Here is a 17,989-nt window from a genome sequence, read left to right on the forward strand (position 1 = left end):
CTGTGCCATGGCAGGAGGCAAGGGGGACACAGGGAGGAGATGGGGCAGGAAGCAAAAATGCAAAGAGGGGGGAGAAATAATAATTCGAAAGCAATGGATCTGGAATGCATAAGGGAGGAAAGTGTAGGTAGTGCTGGAGACAAGGAGCAGTGTTTGAAGACTCTGCCCCAGAACTCTCTCTGTGCCTTTCATTTCCCTCTCTACAGCTCAGGATAGGGAAGCCCAGCTCAGCACAGGCAGCAAAAGCTGCCCACAGCCAAAATCTAATTCTGGCAGAGGAATCAGCCTCACTGCCTGCCTTGACTGACACCTGCAGAGCAGTGGGCTGAGGGTTTCCTCTAGGGTGTGTACACAGCAGGTATTTTGGGGGTAGATGCTCCAAGAGTGGCACCTCTCCCTCCCTACAGCGCTTCCCAAGAGTCTGTCAGCAGCTCAGAGGCAATTAATTTTAACAGCATCTCATCCAGTGAGTGCTGGTGAGCAAGCCACTTGACAAATGCACATATACCACACACACACACTTATACACACACATATATGAGCACCCAGATCTATAAAAATATATATATTTAACTGTGAAAAGTGGGTCTGGAAAAGGTATTTCATTTCTCTTGAAATTGAGGGCTTAAGTAGGATCATTGAGGCTGCTGGAAAATTTCCACCACTAGCAGGAGCCCTGTTCTGAGCCCACTCCCCAGCTCCTACCAGCCACTATCCTTGTGTCTGAAATCCAGCCAAATGAGAAACCAGATCCCTTCAAAATGAGCTGGAATGAACATGAAAATCCTTTTCTTTTCACATATGCCCTCTGGGATAGATGAAAACGTCTTCAACACTTGGTTGCTCAGAAAAAAAAATGCAATAACACAAGTGTTATTTTTCCATGATATTAGAAAGAACAGGAATATCAGAAAACAATGTTCCCATCCTTGTATTTTATCAACTGAGATAACTGGCAGCTTTTTTTGCCTTTTTTTTTAACATGGATGGTTTATCTCTGTAACATACATCTGATAGTCACAGAATACTAATTTTTAACTGCATAAAAATTCCTTCCCCATTTCAATTGCTCAGACTGGTTCCTTGTGATATAAAAATGCTACTAAACCTACAGCCCTGCAGTCAATACCAAGAAATCCACAGGCCTGTTCACTCCTTGCATAAAATTCACATAAAAAAAAAAATTCCACAGCAAATTGGGATCAGATTCCTTGCGCTACCAGAAAACGGGGCACAACTGTTGTTTTTATACCACATTTTGCCAAACAGAAAACAAATCCAGATGAACTTTATTCTGAGACATGAAAACCACCTGAAAAGCAGCAAAAACATGTCTGAGTTCTGTGGGGTAGCAAAATCTTCTCCATCCATCCCATCTAGCTCTGAAATTCAGCAATTTTCAGCAAAAACATGGGGGAAAAATTAAAAAATCAACCTTTACAGCCCCTCATGCCAGACCTGAGAGCTGGCTGAGCAGAGAGTGGTTCAGTGAGCAGCTGGGGAGGAAAATGGGGGGAAAAATATGGGGAAAATTTGCAAGAAAATTCTGCCCAGCAGCACCATCCCTTCAGCACCTACACACTGCACAAGGACAAAAGGGTGGCCAGCAGCTCCAGTACTCCAGAGGCACTCAGGTAAAACAGATTTAAAAGCCAGGATGGCAGTGGCTGCTCCTCAGGCTACAGAAAATACAAAGTACAATGAGGTGCCTGGTGGTTATTGCAACCTTCTGCTCATACACAGTGTCACACTACAGAAAGACAACTGAAGACAGTCCCCTGTCAGCATTTTTACCACAACACTTATATTTTTATCTGCAGGAGATACAATTTCCAGCCTGAAAATAACCCCATTTTAACACATTCACAGCACAGATCTATCCTCCTCCACCTCTCATGGCAAGGATGGATCTTGCTAACCTCACTCCACATGCACAACACAATCCCTGCTCTTCTTCTTGCTGATTTTCCAAGGGACAAAAAGTAACAAATGAAGCAAAAGGAAGACATTTGGGGCTCTGCTGCAAGCCCACATGCTTCTAAAGTAAGTCCCCAAATTTCTGGCCATGGTGGCAAGTACGCTGCTGGTGCTCTCTGTCCATCTGCACAGCTCCTTGGAGAGACTGGTGCCTGGATTTAATGGGAAGCAGAAGTTTTACTCCTACTGTACCCAAACTATGTGTGGGTTTAAAATTAACTATGCACAGATGCTTTTACACAATTGAAGCCTCAATTTTTTTTTTTTTTTTTTTTTTTTTTTTGTCCTGAGAAGGTGATTTTTAGCTAGCAACAGAGAAAAAACATTTTTTTTAATCATTTTTTCCTTCAATGGCAATTCTGTTAACACTGAGAGAGGGTAAGGGAAAAAAATGCTCCAAGTTAAAAATGTCTTTTCTAATTGACATTTTTAAGAGCATGTATATGTGTGTATCTACCCACACACACAACCACACGTGCACATACAACTCCACAGCCAAAACAAACAATGCATTCATATTTAAATGCTACTGATGCCAGATAAACTGGAGCCAAAGATTATTTTAATTTTTACCTGCACTGAATTAAAACCCAAACCCAGTTAAGAATAGCAAGTTTTCTCATTGCTTTTAACAGCTAAGCTGCCATGGTGTTTTACTATAGGAGAGCAGTAAATGAAAATTTGTTAATGATGAACAGAAATTGGTTAAGCAATTTGGTTTTTAGAGACTGATGTATGTAACAAGACAGGTTGAGGGGGGTGTGAAGAGGAAAGGCTGGGGAAGGGAAGGAATAAAAACACACACTTAAAACAGTCATTTCACATTGTAAAAATAAATAGCATGATATTCTCATAACACCAAGCAGGTCTACAGCATACAAAGCAGGCTAAGTACAGGCAGACTTTAGACAGCTACTGGGTCATTAACATTTGATTTCTGCAATCTGTCCAAATTCTGGAGGTTACTTATTTTTGAGTGTCCAATTTAAGACTGTACCTTTTTTTTTTTTTTTTCCAAATAAGCCAGTTCTCATCATTGGAAGATTTTTCCCCTCCATGTGCTGTGCTGTTGACTCCAGAAGTGCTTATAAAAAATTAAAAAATATTACAACTACCACATGGGAATGTGTAGGGAACTGGTTACCCCTCATTGCTTAATTTTTTTAATTGGGGCAAAATCAACCTCCAAGTCAAGAAAATGAGAGCAGAGAAGAAGGTACTAAATTCTTAAGAAAAACAGAGTGTGGATGAGGAGGAGTTATGGGTCTTAGGTTTCAGAAAGCTCAAGGAATTACCTATCCTGGTGGGTTTTAACCCACATTAGCAGTTTCTTCTCCAAGGTGACTGGATTAAAAAACACAAGCTTTGCCTCTTATCAGAATGGCAATGTGATGTTTGGTCAGTAAGAAAGCAATGTGTTCCCCCCTCATCTAAGACAAACCAGATGACAGAAAACAGGGTTTTTGCAGCTAATCCCACCTTTGACAGATATTGCAGGGCCAGGGCCAGGCAATATCCCTGACATGGGGACATTTCTGCAGCATGACCCAGAAACCATTATGGTTTGCATCCTGGACTCATCTGCAAATCCTTGCCCTGGCTGGGCTACTCCCAAAGTAGTTCTGCAAACAGCAAAGCATTTCTGGAGTCCTCAAACACACAAACACACTTACAAACCTTCCACGTGAGACTCTTGGTGGACAGAGGGAAGTTGGAAGCGGACAGCAATCATTTTCAAAATTCAAATAACCAAGAGAATGCAAAGAGCTACGTGTCATTATTCATGGAGGCAACATCGAAACGTCTGAGGCTGACAGATGACATAAAGAAAAGTTATTTTGCCTACCTACATAACAATGGTCAAGGTTCAGGTTCATGGCTAGTGACCCTCGCTGAGAAGTGTCTGCCCTACAACCAGCCAACCACTTTGCTTCTTTAGTGCAGCGTGAGAGCAAATGCAAGAGACCGACACAGACATTCAAAGCATCATGGATAGGGGCAGGGGTGAAAGGGTTGGTCAAGCAGCTGCAAGGAGAAAGCGAGCACTTCTAGAAAAGCTGAGGTTATTAATCGGTTTAGTATTCAGGGAAAGCCATTAGAAACCCTATTACCCAAATATCCCTTCAAGAAATGCTTCTGACAAAAAAGAACAACAAAAAAAAATTTTTAAAAAAAGACCCCGAATTGTAACAATTAATCCCTTCCCGCCTCCCTCTCCCTGCCCACCTCCCACCCCAGGGGGTTTTGCATCTTTGGTTTCCCCACCATCAAATGACACCTCAGTGGGATTTATAATGCATTTCCCCATTTGTTCCAGATTCCCCAACCTCCTCCCATACCCCCTTCCCTCCCCAGATTTTATCCCATAAAACTGGGATTTTTAATTTATTTTTTCTAGTAAAGCAGATAGGTTACTTGAAAAAATAGACAAAGGGACAAGTTACCTCTCTGCTTACCTGGAGTAAAACCAAAAAGCAAACCCAAAACCCCCCTCAAGAACTTGGCACCCAAAAGGGATTGATATCCTCAAAATTTCCAACAGCAGCAAAACAAAGAAAAGATGCAGGAAGGAACAAGGGAGGGAAGAATGGAAGTTAACACAGACTCTTCATGGAAATGAGGCAATCTCAGCCTTACATAAAATCCACTTCCCCATAACTGTTTGGGTTCTCTAAAGAACAATTTTTCTTTTGTTTTTTTATATTTTTGACACATGTATTTCTCTTTTGGGTTTTCTTTGAAATGCATTGGTAGGTCCAGCCCAGAGTCACATCAAACCAAATCAATATGCTGTATCTTTTCTCCTGTGTTTGATAATTTTTTTCTTTTTTTTTTTCTTAAATCTTTAATTATCTTTCTTTGGAGGTTGGGTTTGGAGGGAAGAAAAACCAAACAGGTGCACAAAGGAAATTAACATCAAAAAACTCAGGGAAAAAAAAAAAGAAAAAAACAAAACAAAAAAAAAAAAGCCAAACTATGCAGCCCTGTTTTTCAATTAACAGCCCTGAGCAGTGTAAAGCACTAAAAGGTTTTTGCTGGGCTACATCCAGCTCTGCCATGTAACTTAGATAACAACTGGGGATGCTCTTGCTTTGCATTCAGCCCAGCCAAGCTACTTTCTTTCAGGAGCTGAGGGCTCATTAAAATGACCTTTCCCCATGATTATTATTTAATGAGTGCGCTCTAAAACAGAAACCCCTTGTGTCTCTGGAGGAAAAGTCTCAAGTAATCTCTTTTCCCACTGAAGTACTAATGACAGGCTGACAAAAAAAAAGCTGCAAGAAAAAAATTGGGGTGAGGGTGAGGGAGGGAAACTGCAGAGTCAAATTTAATGCAGTAATTGCCACATCCTTGAGCACTGTGGCTTACATCTGGACATCTGAAAAAAAACACTACCACCCAAAAAGACAGAAAATCTTGGTGTTTACATTTTAAAAAAATTAAAAAGAAAAACTTCTGTTAAATCCACCCTGCACCCTCCTGCAGCAGCAACAAGGAGTCAGTACCTCCATGTTTTATGTGCCTGCCTGGAGAGAGTCTACCAGGAAACAAACTGAGAAAGATAAAACAAAAAATGGGTGAACAAAAAATAAAAAAAAATTAACTTAAAGGGGTTGGAGGGAAAGGGGGAAGCCCAGGCTTTATCTGGACAAAGGCAGCAGGGATATTTGAATAATAGAGAGTACCCCAGACTAGGTTAATTCCAGTTCTACTGATGGGGAGTGGGAGCAGGAGGGGGATGCAGAGCAGGATGGAGTGAAGCGGCAACCTAATCGCCTGATAAGAGACACAGCAAGAGAGACAAGGTACACAGGTTTAGTTAAAAACGAACTCGGTATGTTTAATAAAGCTTGGTAAACCAAATTGCAGTACAAACATCAAGTCACACGGCCACACAACAGTACCCCGGTAATAAAAAAAAAATTAAAAAAAATAAAAAAAAAAGGGGTGGGAATAATGGGAAAAAGTAAGGAAAAAGAAATGGGGGTAAGGAACAAGTGGGGGAAAAGAAAAAAAGGAGGGGGGAAAAAAAAGGGAAAAGGAAGATAAAAGGAAAGTAATTAAAAAAGCTCCTTTCAAACTTTGACAAGGCGCATGCCAAAACAAAATAATTAAAATAATAATAATAAAAATAGCAATAATAATAATATAATGGTGGTGGTGGCAGCAAGGAAGGAAGTGAGGTTAAAACTGAAGGGAGGAAGGGAACAGGAAAGCAGGGGAGAGGTGGACACTAAAACCCAGTCAATATAAAAGCTCTAAAAGAGCCAGCCAGTAAAAATATCACAACGATACAGATACAAAAAGGATAAAAAAATAACCGTGGGGGGGGATAAAGCAGCCTACGCTGCCAAGGACAAAGATGGCCGCCCTGGCTCCGACCATCAAAATGGCTGACCCCGACCCGCCAGCCCCTCACCCGCCCGCTCCCACACGGCCGCCACCGGCCGCCTTCGGGCTGCGTTTGCTATAGATTAATAACCTTGATCGAACGAGTCCTCCGAGGAGTCGCTGAAGGAAGATCCCGCCTCGGCTTCCCTCAGCAGCAGGCAGAATGGCTGCTTCCGCCCCGCCGCCGCCGCCTTGGGCCTCAGCGGCCGCCCGGCCACCAGCGCGCTGCGCGGGGCCGCCCCGGGGCCGCCGGCCGCCCGGCCACCCTTCCTGCCCACAGAGCCGTACAGGCCGGGCGGCCACGCCTTGGCCGGGGGCTGCGCCGGCCACTCGTCCCTCAGGGATCCCTCCTCCTCCTCCTCCGAGTCCGTATCTGCGGTCAGAGCGGTGGGAAGAGCGTTACATGGCTGAGCGGGGTTTGGGGATTTTGGGGGGAGTTTGAGGAGTTTTGGGGGGTTTGGTGATATCGCTCTCCACCCCTGCTTCAGAATAAGCTTTGCATTCAACAGACACAGAAATTCACATTTCCCTCGTTCCATCACAAATGGACACTCTCCACCTCATTGTCCGCCCTTAAGATCCAAGGAGTGTTTTTAGCTTGGCAGCAGAAAAATGAACATTTCTGTTGGTGGATACTGCTGGGAACCAAGGGAAAAAGAGCCTTGAGGCCTTGCCTTCCTCAGGCCTTTATAAGGTCAAGGAATTATAACAATGATTATGCACCTGCAGGGTGTGTGAGAGACGTGATGTTTTGCTTAAAGCATGTTTTTGAGGAGGTATTGCCTTCTTTGACCAATGAGTCTTTTCTATTTTGTTTTGCACGAACTACCCTTTATATATGTGTAGTGTTTCTGTAATAAAGCTCTCTTCTCTCTTACTTCTCACTACAAGAGGAGCTATGTTGCATTATCCTTTCCATCGCTCTTATAGCCTTAAAATGCAACACACAAAATGTCCACTGAAGGCACAGCACTGTCAACAACTGGACCATCAACCTGAATTTGTCTTGGCCATGGTGATATTCAACACTCTTGACCTGAATCTCCTTTTCTACATGAACCAGTTCTGTTTTTCAACAAGTGTGGTTGGAGCTGCCAAGAAGGCAGGGTGTCTGACTCCAAATTTCTGCCTCCAAACACACTGCCCCAGATGCTCCATGGCATACAAAGGAGCAGAATCAAGCCACCCCTTGCTCTGTGAACCATGGTTTTACAAAGCTGCTAAGCCTTGTGGGCATGAGAAGTTATCCAGCCATCTCCTCTGGCATCTGATGAGAGGGAGAACAAGCATATGGTACCCCTGGATGCAATAGAAGGGGGTGTAAATTGTCACCTCCCTCTTTATGGACATGCCCTCAGCTCCTCAACATTACAGACATTGGGGCATCACTCCCCAACTCCACTGCACTGGGTTGTGGAGCAAAGACAAGAGGAATGGCAAGCTTAGGAGGCTCAAAGCCCAAATACGCAAATTATTTTGGGCACTTGACTTTTCTTAAAATTTGTGGGAGTAAGATGCTCAGTTCACCAACTGGATTTATGCCCAAAGTTTTCAGGACTCAAAGCAGAAAATCCTGATGTCAGGAGGCAGAAGGACTTGGCACCTGTCCCACTTCTCCTTCTCCACATGAGCAGCCCACCAGTCATGGGAGGTGCTGCCATATGCTCGACCTGCCTCCCCAAATTCACCATGCCTGAGTGACCAAATGACAGGATGAGGCCCTTCCCTTGAACCTGCACACAGCTGCAAAACCAAAGCTGAGCTGTTTCCTCAGTCACAGCAATCCTGAGCTGAGACCTGAGTGACAAAGGGGAACATTCCTACTCCAGGAGACTCACTGGACAGTGGTCAGATAGAAGCTCTCCTAGGTCTGGGAGGGAGTTTTTGTTCATGAAACCACAGTGCCAAGACTGAGGGCACTGTAAAAGCTCCCTCTGCCATTTAGCTCCAGCAACAGCTCATCCTGTGTCTTCCCATTAGCTCCAGAGCCTACAGCTTAGGAGACACATGTCTTTTCTTGGGAGTAAAGCACACTCAAGAACAGAAATGCTGGCTAGTGTGTGCAGCACAATAAGCCAAAGGCTGTGTTCAAGTCCAGTGGACACAATGACTCCTATTTTGCCATATAAATGGCTAATTTCATGCCAAATATTTGTTCCATTGGAGAGTCACTAGCTCATCTTCCCCATTAGTGAAATTTCTGAACTAGTGTTGCACCAAGAGATGTATTTGTTATGCACACAAACACCCTATAAAGGTTTTAACATGGCTTTAAATAGCTGCAAGCAAAGGGAAAGATGTGTGTGCAAGTGAGCTGAGACCATTACACAATGGTCTCAGACCATAAACTCTGCCCCAATGTCTGCCTGAACTGTTAAAGACCCTCCTATGTTTGGTTCTACTGTTTTCCCAACACTGTCAGCAATTCAGATTTTTCCTTCTGTAACAGGGGTCAGTAGCTGGAACCTTCACCTAGAGCACACTCTGGTTCAGAAGTAACAATAACCACAGTGATGTGGGGTGGGGACAAACTCTGATGAGACAGATGGGAAGGCTCAGCACAGCCATCCAGGAAGCAAGCCATGACACTAAAGGGCAGGAGGATGCTCAGGAACATCAGTGTCACTGGCAGGCTTTTTCTTTCCAACAGATTCCATGGCATAATTTTAAAGCCAAGCCCACTGAACTCAACAAGGACTTCCAAATCCAACCACCTCCTAGAGAAGAGGCTCCACCTGCTCATCTAACAGCTAGAAGGGGAGCATCTACTCCCACCAAAAGCAAGAACTTGCAACTTCAACTGATGATGAATACAACACAGATCAGGAAGAAACACATCTTGGCTTCCCCTTGGACAGCAAGATGGGCAGACAGCCCATGCTGACCCCAGAGATGCAGCAGCAGTCACTGGGAGGTCACCTTTCATTCATAAGAAAAACCAGACCCATTTGCAAGACCTCTTTCAACAGGCCAGAAGTTCCTACCACAACCCCTCCTACAAACAGAAGAGATAAAAAAGAGGTTACTTACTATAGGAGTAGCTGCTAACTTCAGATATTGCTGGTGAATGGGAAACCTTGAGCTGATTTTTGACTTTTAACCCCACCTCCATCTTCTTCATTTTGGCAGTCACTTTGTTTTTACCTTCCTTGGAGGTTTTCAGTGACAGGCCCAGGTTCTTGGCCAGGCTCTTTTCCTCCTTGCTTGGCAAAGCCTCGTGGGCTGGGAGGTACCTGCTGCCACCTCCACTGGTTTTGAGCTTTCCCCCAGAGCTGTCAGCAAACTTGAAGGGGGATTTGAGCTTGTCTTGTTTGGTGAGAGACAGGGCTTTGTCAAGCTTGCTGGCCAGCTGCTCCTGATCTGATGGCACCTTCTTCTTTTTGAGCTTTAACTGCTGAGGTGAAAGGAAGAGACAAGGTGAACATAGAGCAGATATCATGGCAGACCTGAGGGATTTTACTAGCCCTCCACATTGTCTCATGCATGTAGTTAATAAAGCCTCAAGGTGATAGTCTTAGCCCCAGTTGCCATAACCCACCATGATTCTAGGGAAGAATGAGAGGAAGATGTAAGCAAACAGTACATTTTTACTCTTACTGAGCACTACAAAATTGCAAGATTAACTTAGAAAACCTCAGTGTTCTTCCAAAAGAAATATGTTCACAGAACAACATACTTTGGAGGTCTTTTTTATCCACAGCACCTGGTTTTTAGGGTATGTTTGGGTTGGTTTTACAAGCTTTTCTCTAAATCACAAGGATTAAAAATCTTCTTTACCCAAGACCCAGCCAAATAAATACGGATTTTCACATAATCGACCAGCTCCAGAGGCTGGGATGCCAAAAAAACCCAAATACTTCTCAGAATGAGCATCATCTACACTACAGCCAGAGCTGTTACAACCCTTTCAGTATTTTCTTGCTTCTTAAAAAAAGCAAATATATTTTACATGTGCTACAGCTAGATAACAGTAGCTCTAACTCACTACTGCATACATTTTGGATTCCATCAGCAGCTTAAAGCTCCAGTAAATATCTCATTGCCTCAACAGCAGCAGAAGAAAAACCTGCATTTGAAACAGCAAGGTTGTGCTCCTATTCCTCCCTTGCTTGAGGAAATCCATTCCCCTGTGCTCTCTCAATGGGCAAAGGGGTGAGACAAGCCCTGCTCTGGATTCAGTGCAGCACTGAAAGCTCTGGCTGGCTCCAAGGCACTTGGCTCTGCTGCCCTCCAAAGAGGTTCAACCTCTGTAAGCCAACATTAGCCCCTCCACTGCACACAATCCTCTCCTCAGGAGCATCTAAACCCATGTGAACTGAAAGCAGACACTGGAAAATCAGGAGTCCAAGCCAACACCAGCAAAGCAGGAAAGAGATGGGCTTCTGGCCCGTGGCTCCATGCTCCCCACTAGGGCACTGACCTCGTTTGAGAAGCTGGGAGCTGCATCATGCTCATCCCAGCTTGGGTTCTTCCCTTTCATCTTGCCACTGCTGCTCTCCACATCCTCGTCCTCCTCCGGGAGGGCCCCTTTGTGCCTCTTCTTCATGCCCTCACCAGTCTCAGAGTCTTCAGAGAGCAACAAGGACTTGCTCAGTCTGCAAGCCAAGCACAGGATGGGTCAAGGTGGGGGGGCTTTCCTCCCTGTGATCCCCAGCAAGCTCGAAAGTGAGGTTAAATGCCTCCTAAGACAGTGGGGATCCTCAGTGGGAGCCAAGTCTACTGTGAAGTGACAGCAGTTTGGACAAGGTTTTCCACCAAACTGCAGAGCCAAGGAGCCCTTCGTGCACACTCCTGGCCACCAGGACAGTTGAGGGTGCCTGAAATCAGAGACCTGCAAGGTGTTCTTCAAAAGGAAGTGCTTGGTGTCTTGATAACAGCCACCAAAAAGTGCCTGATTTGGTACAGAGCAGCAACAGGAAGGACTGACAGCTGAGCTGGCCCTTAAGGTCTGTTCCCACTTCTACTTCCATGGACTCTGTAGGTGCAGAGAGAGACTCCTGAGGCCCAGCGAGGTGCCTTGCTGCCCAGCTTGCTCTGGTTGCTCTGGTGTGAGCAGGAGGTGGCAGGGAATGCCACATGGGGTGACAGGGAGGGACAAAGGCACTGCAAGGACTGGCTCACTCCAAGCTGACTCCAAGTTGGGCCCCATGTGAAAGGCATTTGTGATCTACATCATTGGACTTGTTTTGGGATTTGGGGGGAAAGGAGAGGGTAAATAAATAAGAAAATAAAATAAAATATAAAGTAGGTGAGACTATAAGCACATCTTTCCCGGCTCCCCAGCCATCTCCAGTAACTACCTGTTGGATGATCAGTCAGCACCTCAAGATTCCTACCAAGCTTCCATTTCAAGCTCTTATGTGCTGCCTCCTTCACACTAAACCTGCTGGTCAGACCACCACCACAAAGCCACTGACACAGGGCAGCCTCCTCAGCTTTCAGCATTTCTCCTCCCTCTATCCTCTCTGCTGACCTGCACAGACAGCTGAACTAACACCTCAGGCTCTGGACACTGGCTGAGGGTGCACCTCCATCTCCAGAGCAGCCTGCTCCAGCATCTCTGTGATCCAGGGACATGCACACACAGCACCATCACACCCCCACACATGCACAACTCCTCTGGATGCCTCCAGCCTGGCCAGCCACCCAAACACGAAGAGCAAAACACGGAGCCACCAAAAGGACAGATTTGAAGAAGCGTTGGTCAGTGGGAGCTGGGCACCTGAATCTGATTTGCAGTCTTGAAAAGGATATTTGCAAAAATATGGAGATTGCAGGGAGGCAGCTTGGAAATGCCTTCCCATTGGAGATGCCATCTGTGGTAGGGTAGATGGCCAACAGTGGTGAGATGCAAACAAGAGCAGCTGGACTTGTAAAAGAGAAAAAAGCAGAGCAGACAATAATTCAGATGCTTGAAAGAGAAATGTCAGGCAAAACCAACTCCCACTGATTCAGGAAACAGGGAGAAAGACAGAAGAAACACAGCAGAAAGGTCCTACAAAGTAGATAACCTGGAATAGCCCTGTCCTTCCTGGTTTTGACACCAACATCCCTACAACTGGCTCTGCAGCACCTGATTGCACCATCTGCTCTCCTGAAAGCACAAGAGGACACATTCCCCAACTCCAAACCTCACGTACAGCTCTCTGCCAGCCATATCACCTCACTCAACTCCACCTGTCCTACCTGCACCCAACACCAGACACGTGCTCTGCCTGCAGGGAGGGAGGACTGGCACTGCATTCCCACCTCAAGGCCAGCCTGCCAACACAGCCAGCCCCCGCTGCATCCGAGATCTCTCCCCAAGTCAGACCCTGGCGCAGAGACCCTGCCATGTTCCCATCTTCCCCAAATTCCAGCCTTACTTTCCACTCTTGCTGTCACTCTTCCCTCTCTCCTTAATGGGTGACAGAGCGCTTGATCCAAGTTTCCTCTTCCTGGGCCTTCCAGGGCCTCTTCTCGCCAAGCTTCTACTTTTCTCGTCATGCTTTTCCCTTTAAAAAAACCACACGCTTCACTGTTAACCAAGGCAACAAAAAAAAAAAAAAAGAAAAATAAAGAAAAAAAAAAGAAAAGGGAAAAAAAAAGCAAAAGCAAATTTTGCAACCAAAAAGCAAAACAAACAGGGAAAAAAATAAAATAAATTCAAAAAGAAGAAAAAGGGAAAAGAATTAAAAGAAAGCAAGCAAGAAAGGGAGCCAACCCAGAACCTTCGCCTGCCACCAAACTGCTAAACTGAGCTGCTGAAGCCAAGGTTGTCTCTACCACAGTCTCCCAGCTGCAGTCACCAGTCACCAGGTTGTCGTGTCACATAGCCTAGGAGTGTGCTGTGCAAAGCTCTGGCGGGATGTACCAGGAGGAGAAGAGAGGAGAGGAGGCAGGGAGGGACGGAGGGCAGTTTCCTCTCCTGGGCTGAAAGTGCCCAGCTGGAAAAAACCAAGAGTTGGGTGATCAGCTGTGACTTACTCGGAGTCCCTGCGGCGCTGCAGCTTCACCAGCTCGCGCTGCTTCTCCTTGTAGCGCCGCTGCAGCTCCGCCAGCCGCATCCTGTAGTCCAGCTCCATGGCATCCATGTTCTCAATGGCAGACTTGATGGAGTACATCTGGGGTGGGGAGGCAAGAGAGGCTCAGCACACGGCCAGGGGATGCTCAGTGGGTGCCCTGGCAATGGGCAAGGTGTGCAGCCTGGCAGAAAACCCTTCGTGGTGAGAGGGGAGAAGAGAATCCTTGCCAACTAGCACAGCCCCAGAGTGGGACCCAAGAAACCAGCAAAGCAAAGATGTTCTGTGGTTTATGCACAGGATGGCATCAGCTCTGAAGGACTGTCACCCTGGAAGAGAACCTGCACGATAAAATGCTTTTATCTTATTTAGAAAGAAAGAGAGATCGTGATACAGCCTATCTTGGAATACTTACTTGCTCTGTACAAAATAATTTATCAGTCTCTTCCACAGGGAGAGTCAGTAAATTAAAAATAAACAAGGAAAAACCCTCACTATTTTTATTTATCCTCTGGCCAAAACAGTAATACACAGGTTCTTCTGGCTTCACACTGAAACACCACTTCCAGGGCTGATGAGGGTCCTGCTGAACCTTGAGTAACAAACAAGGGAAGAACCTAAACTGCAGCCCACTGACTCCTGTGCAGCCAGGAATGTGACATGAGGGAACTCAGCTCATTCTGCTGAATGCAGAGGGGCAGCATGAGCCCCCAGACTGGGGCTGGGACAGTGAGTTCTGTGAGTGGATGCACTGGGGCTTTCCAGGCTCAGCCACACTAAGAGCTACTTACTGGTTCATCTTTCTTCTGCATCCAGCTGTACTTTTTGTTGGGATTCAGCTCTCGAGGCAGCCGGATGGTTTTCAGACTTTCCATGAAGGGGGTGGAAAGTACTTCCATGAGCATGTGGGTGCTGGCAGCCAGCAAACTCTCCAGCGTTGGCCGCACAGGGAAACTCTCTGGGCCTGTTGGGAAGGACAGAAAAAAAAAGCTCTAGAAGATCATATTCCAAGACTGCTCCTCCAACAGGCACGAGGAGAGGCTGATGGCCCTTTCCCCACTATGGCTGCTCAAGGAGCCCCCCAGCCACCCTCAGCCCCCACTTGAGACCTCCTGTTGTACTCAGCCATGGTGTAACTGGCAGTTCCCATCACTTCTCACCTCAGGAAGTTACTGGAAGGTGAGATTCTTTTCAGGACCTGCCAAGCTCTTGGAAAGCATCATCTGGAGCTACTGGGGCCTCTGGTGCCAAACCCCAACAGACTGTGGACTCAGTGCCTGCCAGAAGGGTGTTACCCTGGCAGCTCTCAGCAACTGGGGCTCCATTTCCGCTACACATACCACAAACTGTCTAGACATGGCGAGGGCCTTTGGAAGGGAGAGCAGTACAAAAGCCACACGTAGCTCAGCCTGCTGCAACAAAAACCCTGCTCCAGCCCCATCTGAAGTACCAGCCACTCCTGCAACTCAGAGCAATGCTCCCCTCGCTGCCTGGCTGAGGCTGCAAGAGATCCCACCTGTGACTCCACTTCTCTACCCACGTGGAGAGCACAGGGACCATAAGCTGGGAGACCCAGCATGGTCTGAAGTTGACCAGATTCCTCACTCACAACTTACCTTGCATTTCTTGCTTCCGTTTCTCCAGCTCCATCTCTGCAATTTCACTCAGCAAAGTGATCCCTTGCAGGAAGGAGTGCTCCAGGGTCTGGTCAGTTAACACCTCCACCTTCATCTGGGGTGGAGTAATAGTGGTGGTAGTCAACAAGGAACAAGCCTGAGGCATTTCTGTAGCAGCCACCAAAGCATTCATCCCAGCCAGCGGGTCACCCGGCTTGATGTCCAGATCTGGGATTTGGCAAGTGATTGCCTCTTCTGTGTAGGAAGGGATCTCAGGCCCCTGCTCCCCCTCCTCAGGAGGCAGGCTGGGGAACTCCCTGGCCCGGGGCACATCAGCACTCTGCAGATCCATGGCTACAGAGGCCTCCTCCCGCTGGGGCGTCAAGTCCATCTCGGGTGGCTCGCTCTCCGCATGCACGAGCAAACCGTCATAGTCCATGTGCATGGAGCAGGCTTCTGCTCCACTCCCACCCTCTGCCTCAGCCTCTGCTTCTGCAGGGCAGGCCACAACCTGGTAAGGAGCTGGGCAGCTCTGGAGGTCTTCCTGGTCCTGCTCCATAGCACCCAGGGCTTCACCTTGGTGCAACAGGAGATTGCAATTGTCCACGTTCTGCACTGGGACGGCTGCAGAGGTGCTGATGTTCAGAGTCCCCATGTCCTGCTCACAGATGCTTTCTTGGCTTTCCTCCATCTGCACCTCTGATTTCACCCTCTCTTCCAAGGATTCCTCTTCTGCTTCTGCTTGGATGGGCTCTAGGATTTTGGACGGAGACAGGTGGATGGGTTTGACCTCTGAGGAAAGGTCCATGTGCTCAGAGCCCTCGGCAGGCAGCGGGACGTCAGGAGCCAGGCCATCCGCATCAGACGCTGCGGGGGGCTGGAGGAGGTAGGGGTAGTGTCTTCCAAAGGAGGGAGGCAGGGACTGGAATGGGTATCCAGGGGGGATCTCTGCAAGATATCAGAAGGGACAGACTGTGTAATGGCTGGGTCTCAAAGCACCTCCTCTCTCACTAAGGCACAGAGCTGGTTCCCTTTGCTTCCGTCATATCTCTTCTCTTCCTGTTCTCAAGCAATAGCTGCTTTGGGTCTCTCCTGACACAGGAGTACCCCAGAGGTCCCTTCTGCCCTTTTCCAGCACTTTCATGCAACTGGAGAGAGATCTGCCTCCTGCATCCTCCCCCACTGGGACTCCAGCTCAGGAAGAACCAACCCAGGCTCAGGCCAGGGGAAGAAGTGAGCCTACAGCCCCAGGCACCCAGGCATCAATCCCAGTCCATCACACCAGCCCTGCTCCTTCCCTCTCCCCTGCTTTTAGAGGAGCTACGTGACTTTCCCTAGGGGAAGGGACAGAAGCAGGAAAGAGTCGAGGAGAAAAAGGGAGGCAGGCACAAACACAACGGGACTCTGCCAAAGCAGGGCTCTCTTACCTGGGAACAAGGCCTGATAGGGACCAGCAGCCTCTTTTTCCAGCTCCAGGTCTTTCTTCTCCACGGTCTCGGGCGCCTCTTCCTTTGGAGGGATGGCAGGGGCAGGGGGTGGAGAGGCAGGGGGTGGGCTGGAGGGGTGGGAGCTGGGGGTGGCGGGGTAGGAGTAGGCTGGCTGCGGTGGTGGCTCCTCCATCTTTTGGATCACCTCAGCTTTGAGCACAGACACGGGTGAGGCCCTGGGAGAGAGGGGAGGTGGACTCACAGCCTTGCTGTAGGACGTGGAGGTGCTGGGAGACAGCACAGGTGGTTTTCGGTGCACCAGTCCCGGGGCAGAGGAGGAAAGGCCTGATTTGGCACTGTCCAGGCTCCGTTTTGTCACCTTCTCTTCCATTTCCACACGCTGCTCGTTTGCCTTCAATCTCTCCTGTGACAAGAACAGAGCGAAACTCAGCATATCTGGAGAGTGGCACTGACCAAACATGGTCTTATCAAAGACGCAGTGGAATAAAACACATCCCCCAGTGCAAGACCATTTGAAGATCAATCTGATGTAGGGTGACACTGATCTACAACAGCTTTGTTACAAACTCCCAGCTCCAGGAATCATGAGAAGGATGTCTCAGCTTTCATTTGCATCCAAACCATTTCTATTTCCAAGCCTCCAGCCTAGCAAGCCCACATGTAAAATGAAGGCTGAAAACCAGAGCACTACTATAAAAATGAATGAGTGTGAAATACCCAAATGAAAGTTCATGACTTCCAAAACCTCTTAATGAATGGGAGCTCTCTCCAGGAGCCAGGGTGACTGCTGCAAATCCTGCAGCTGCTTCTCTGAGCTGCTCAGGAGGTTTGTTTGGAGGTGACCAGGGATGAAACCACTCAACTATACAGAGACATCCATCCCATGGGAAGCAATGTAGGTTGCACTGTTGCTGCTGGGGAGCTCTTCAGACAGCACTGCTCAATGGCTCTGCACCAAACCTCTCTAAAACCCACTCTAACTGCAGGATACACCAAATGCTTCATATCCCAGAGACCAGGGCATGATCACTCAATGCATCCACATCCTTGAGACACACTTGCCACACAGGCACAGCTGCATTTTCTCCCCAGACACTCCAACTTCAGGCTCATTTCAGGGCCAAGCAAGAAGTTCTTGAAAACATACCACGAGCTGGGCACTCCTCTGCAGCTCCATGGCATGGGCTGCTTGCTGCTGCAGGATGTAGAGCTCGTGCTGCCTCAGCAGCTGCTGATGGGAGAGCAGCTGGAGCTGGTGAGCGTGCTGGAGGGAGCTCCTGCTCGGGGGGTACATGGCAGGCCACAGGGGGGGTGCCCGGTCCATCAGCTCTGCTGTGGGATGAGCAGAGATGCAGTCAGGGAGGCAGCAGGGTAAGGATGGATAAAGGACTCAGGATCACTCAGGGCAATGGTCTCTACAGTCCCAGAGTGTAGGGAATGTCAAACACTGGGCTGTGCAGAAATGCAACCAGAAACCAGAGGGGAAAGTGTGCTGTGTTCCCCTCTTCAGTCCCAATCACACCACCCCTGGGCCCTAGGGCCATTTAACTTTGCT

At 47.7% G+C, this 17,989-nt stretch overlaps 1 protein-coding gene across 9 annotated transcripts in view; it reads right to left on the bottom strand.

The window, feature by feature from the left end:
• TNRC18 (trinucleotide repeat containing 18) overlaps window positions 1–17,989 on the bottom strand; it is a 57,334-nt gene that overhangs the window by 13,625 nt on the left and 25,720 nt on the right. For 2 of the 9 annotated variants that reach the window (XM_079320347.1, XM_079320345.1), the window contains exons 8-16: window positions 17,582–17,766; window positions 16,414–16,837; window positions 14,987–15,934; window positions 14,162–14,334; window positions 13,336–13,472; window positions 12,735–12,863; window positions 10,790–10,964; window positions 9,400–9,760; window positions 6,461–6,742 (exon numbers count right to left, since the gene is read on the bottom strand). In XM_079320347.1, the coding sequence (XP_079176473.1) occupies window positions 6,461–6,742; window positions 9,400–9,760; window positions 10,790–10,964; window positions 12,735–12,863; window positions 13,336–13,472; window positions 14,162–14,334; window positions 14,987–15,934; window positions 16,414–16,837; window positions 17,582–17,766 (2,814 nt within the window). Of the gene's footprint in view, window positions 1–6,460; window positions 6,743–9,399; window positions 9,764–10,789; window positions 10,965–12,734; window positions 12,864–13,335; window positions 13,473–14,161; window positions 14,338–14,986; window positions 15,935–16,413; window positions 16,838–17,581; window positions 17,767–17,989 lie in introns of all 9 variants that reach the window. The other 7 variants (XM_079320346.1, XM_079320342.1, XM_079320343.1 and 4 more) reach the window with 5 other exon arrangements.

Source organism: Erithacus rubecula, assembly GCF_903797595.1.
Source record: "Erithacus rubecula genome assembly, chromosome: 17".
NCBI classification, from domain to species: domain Eukaryota; kingdom Metazoa; phylum Chordata; class Aves; order Passeriformes; family Muscicapidae; genus Erithacus; species Erithacus rubecula.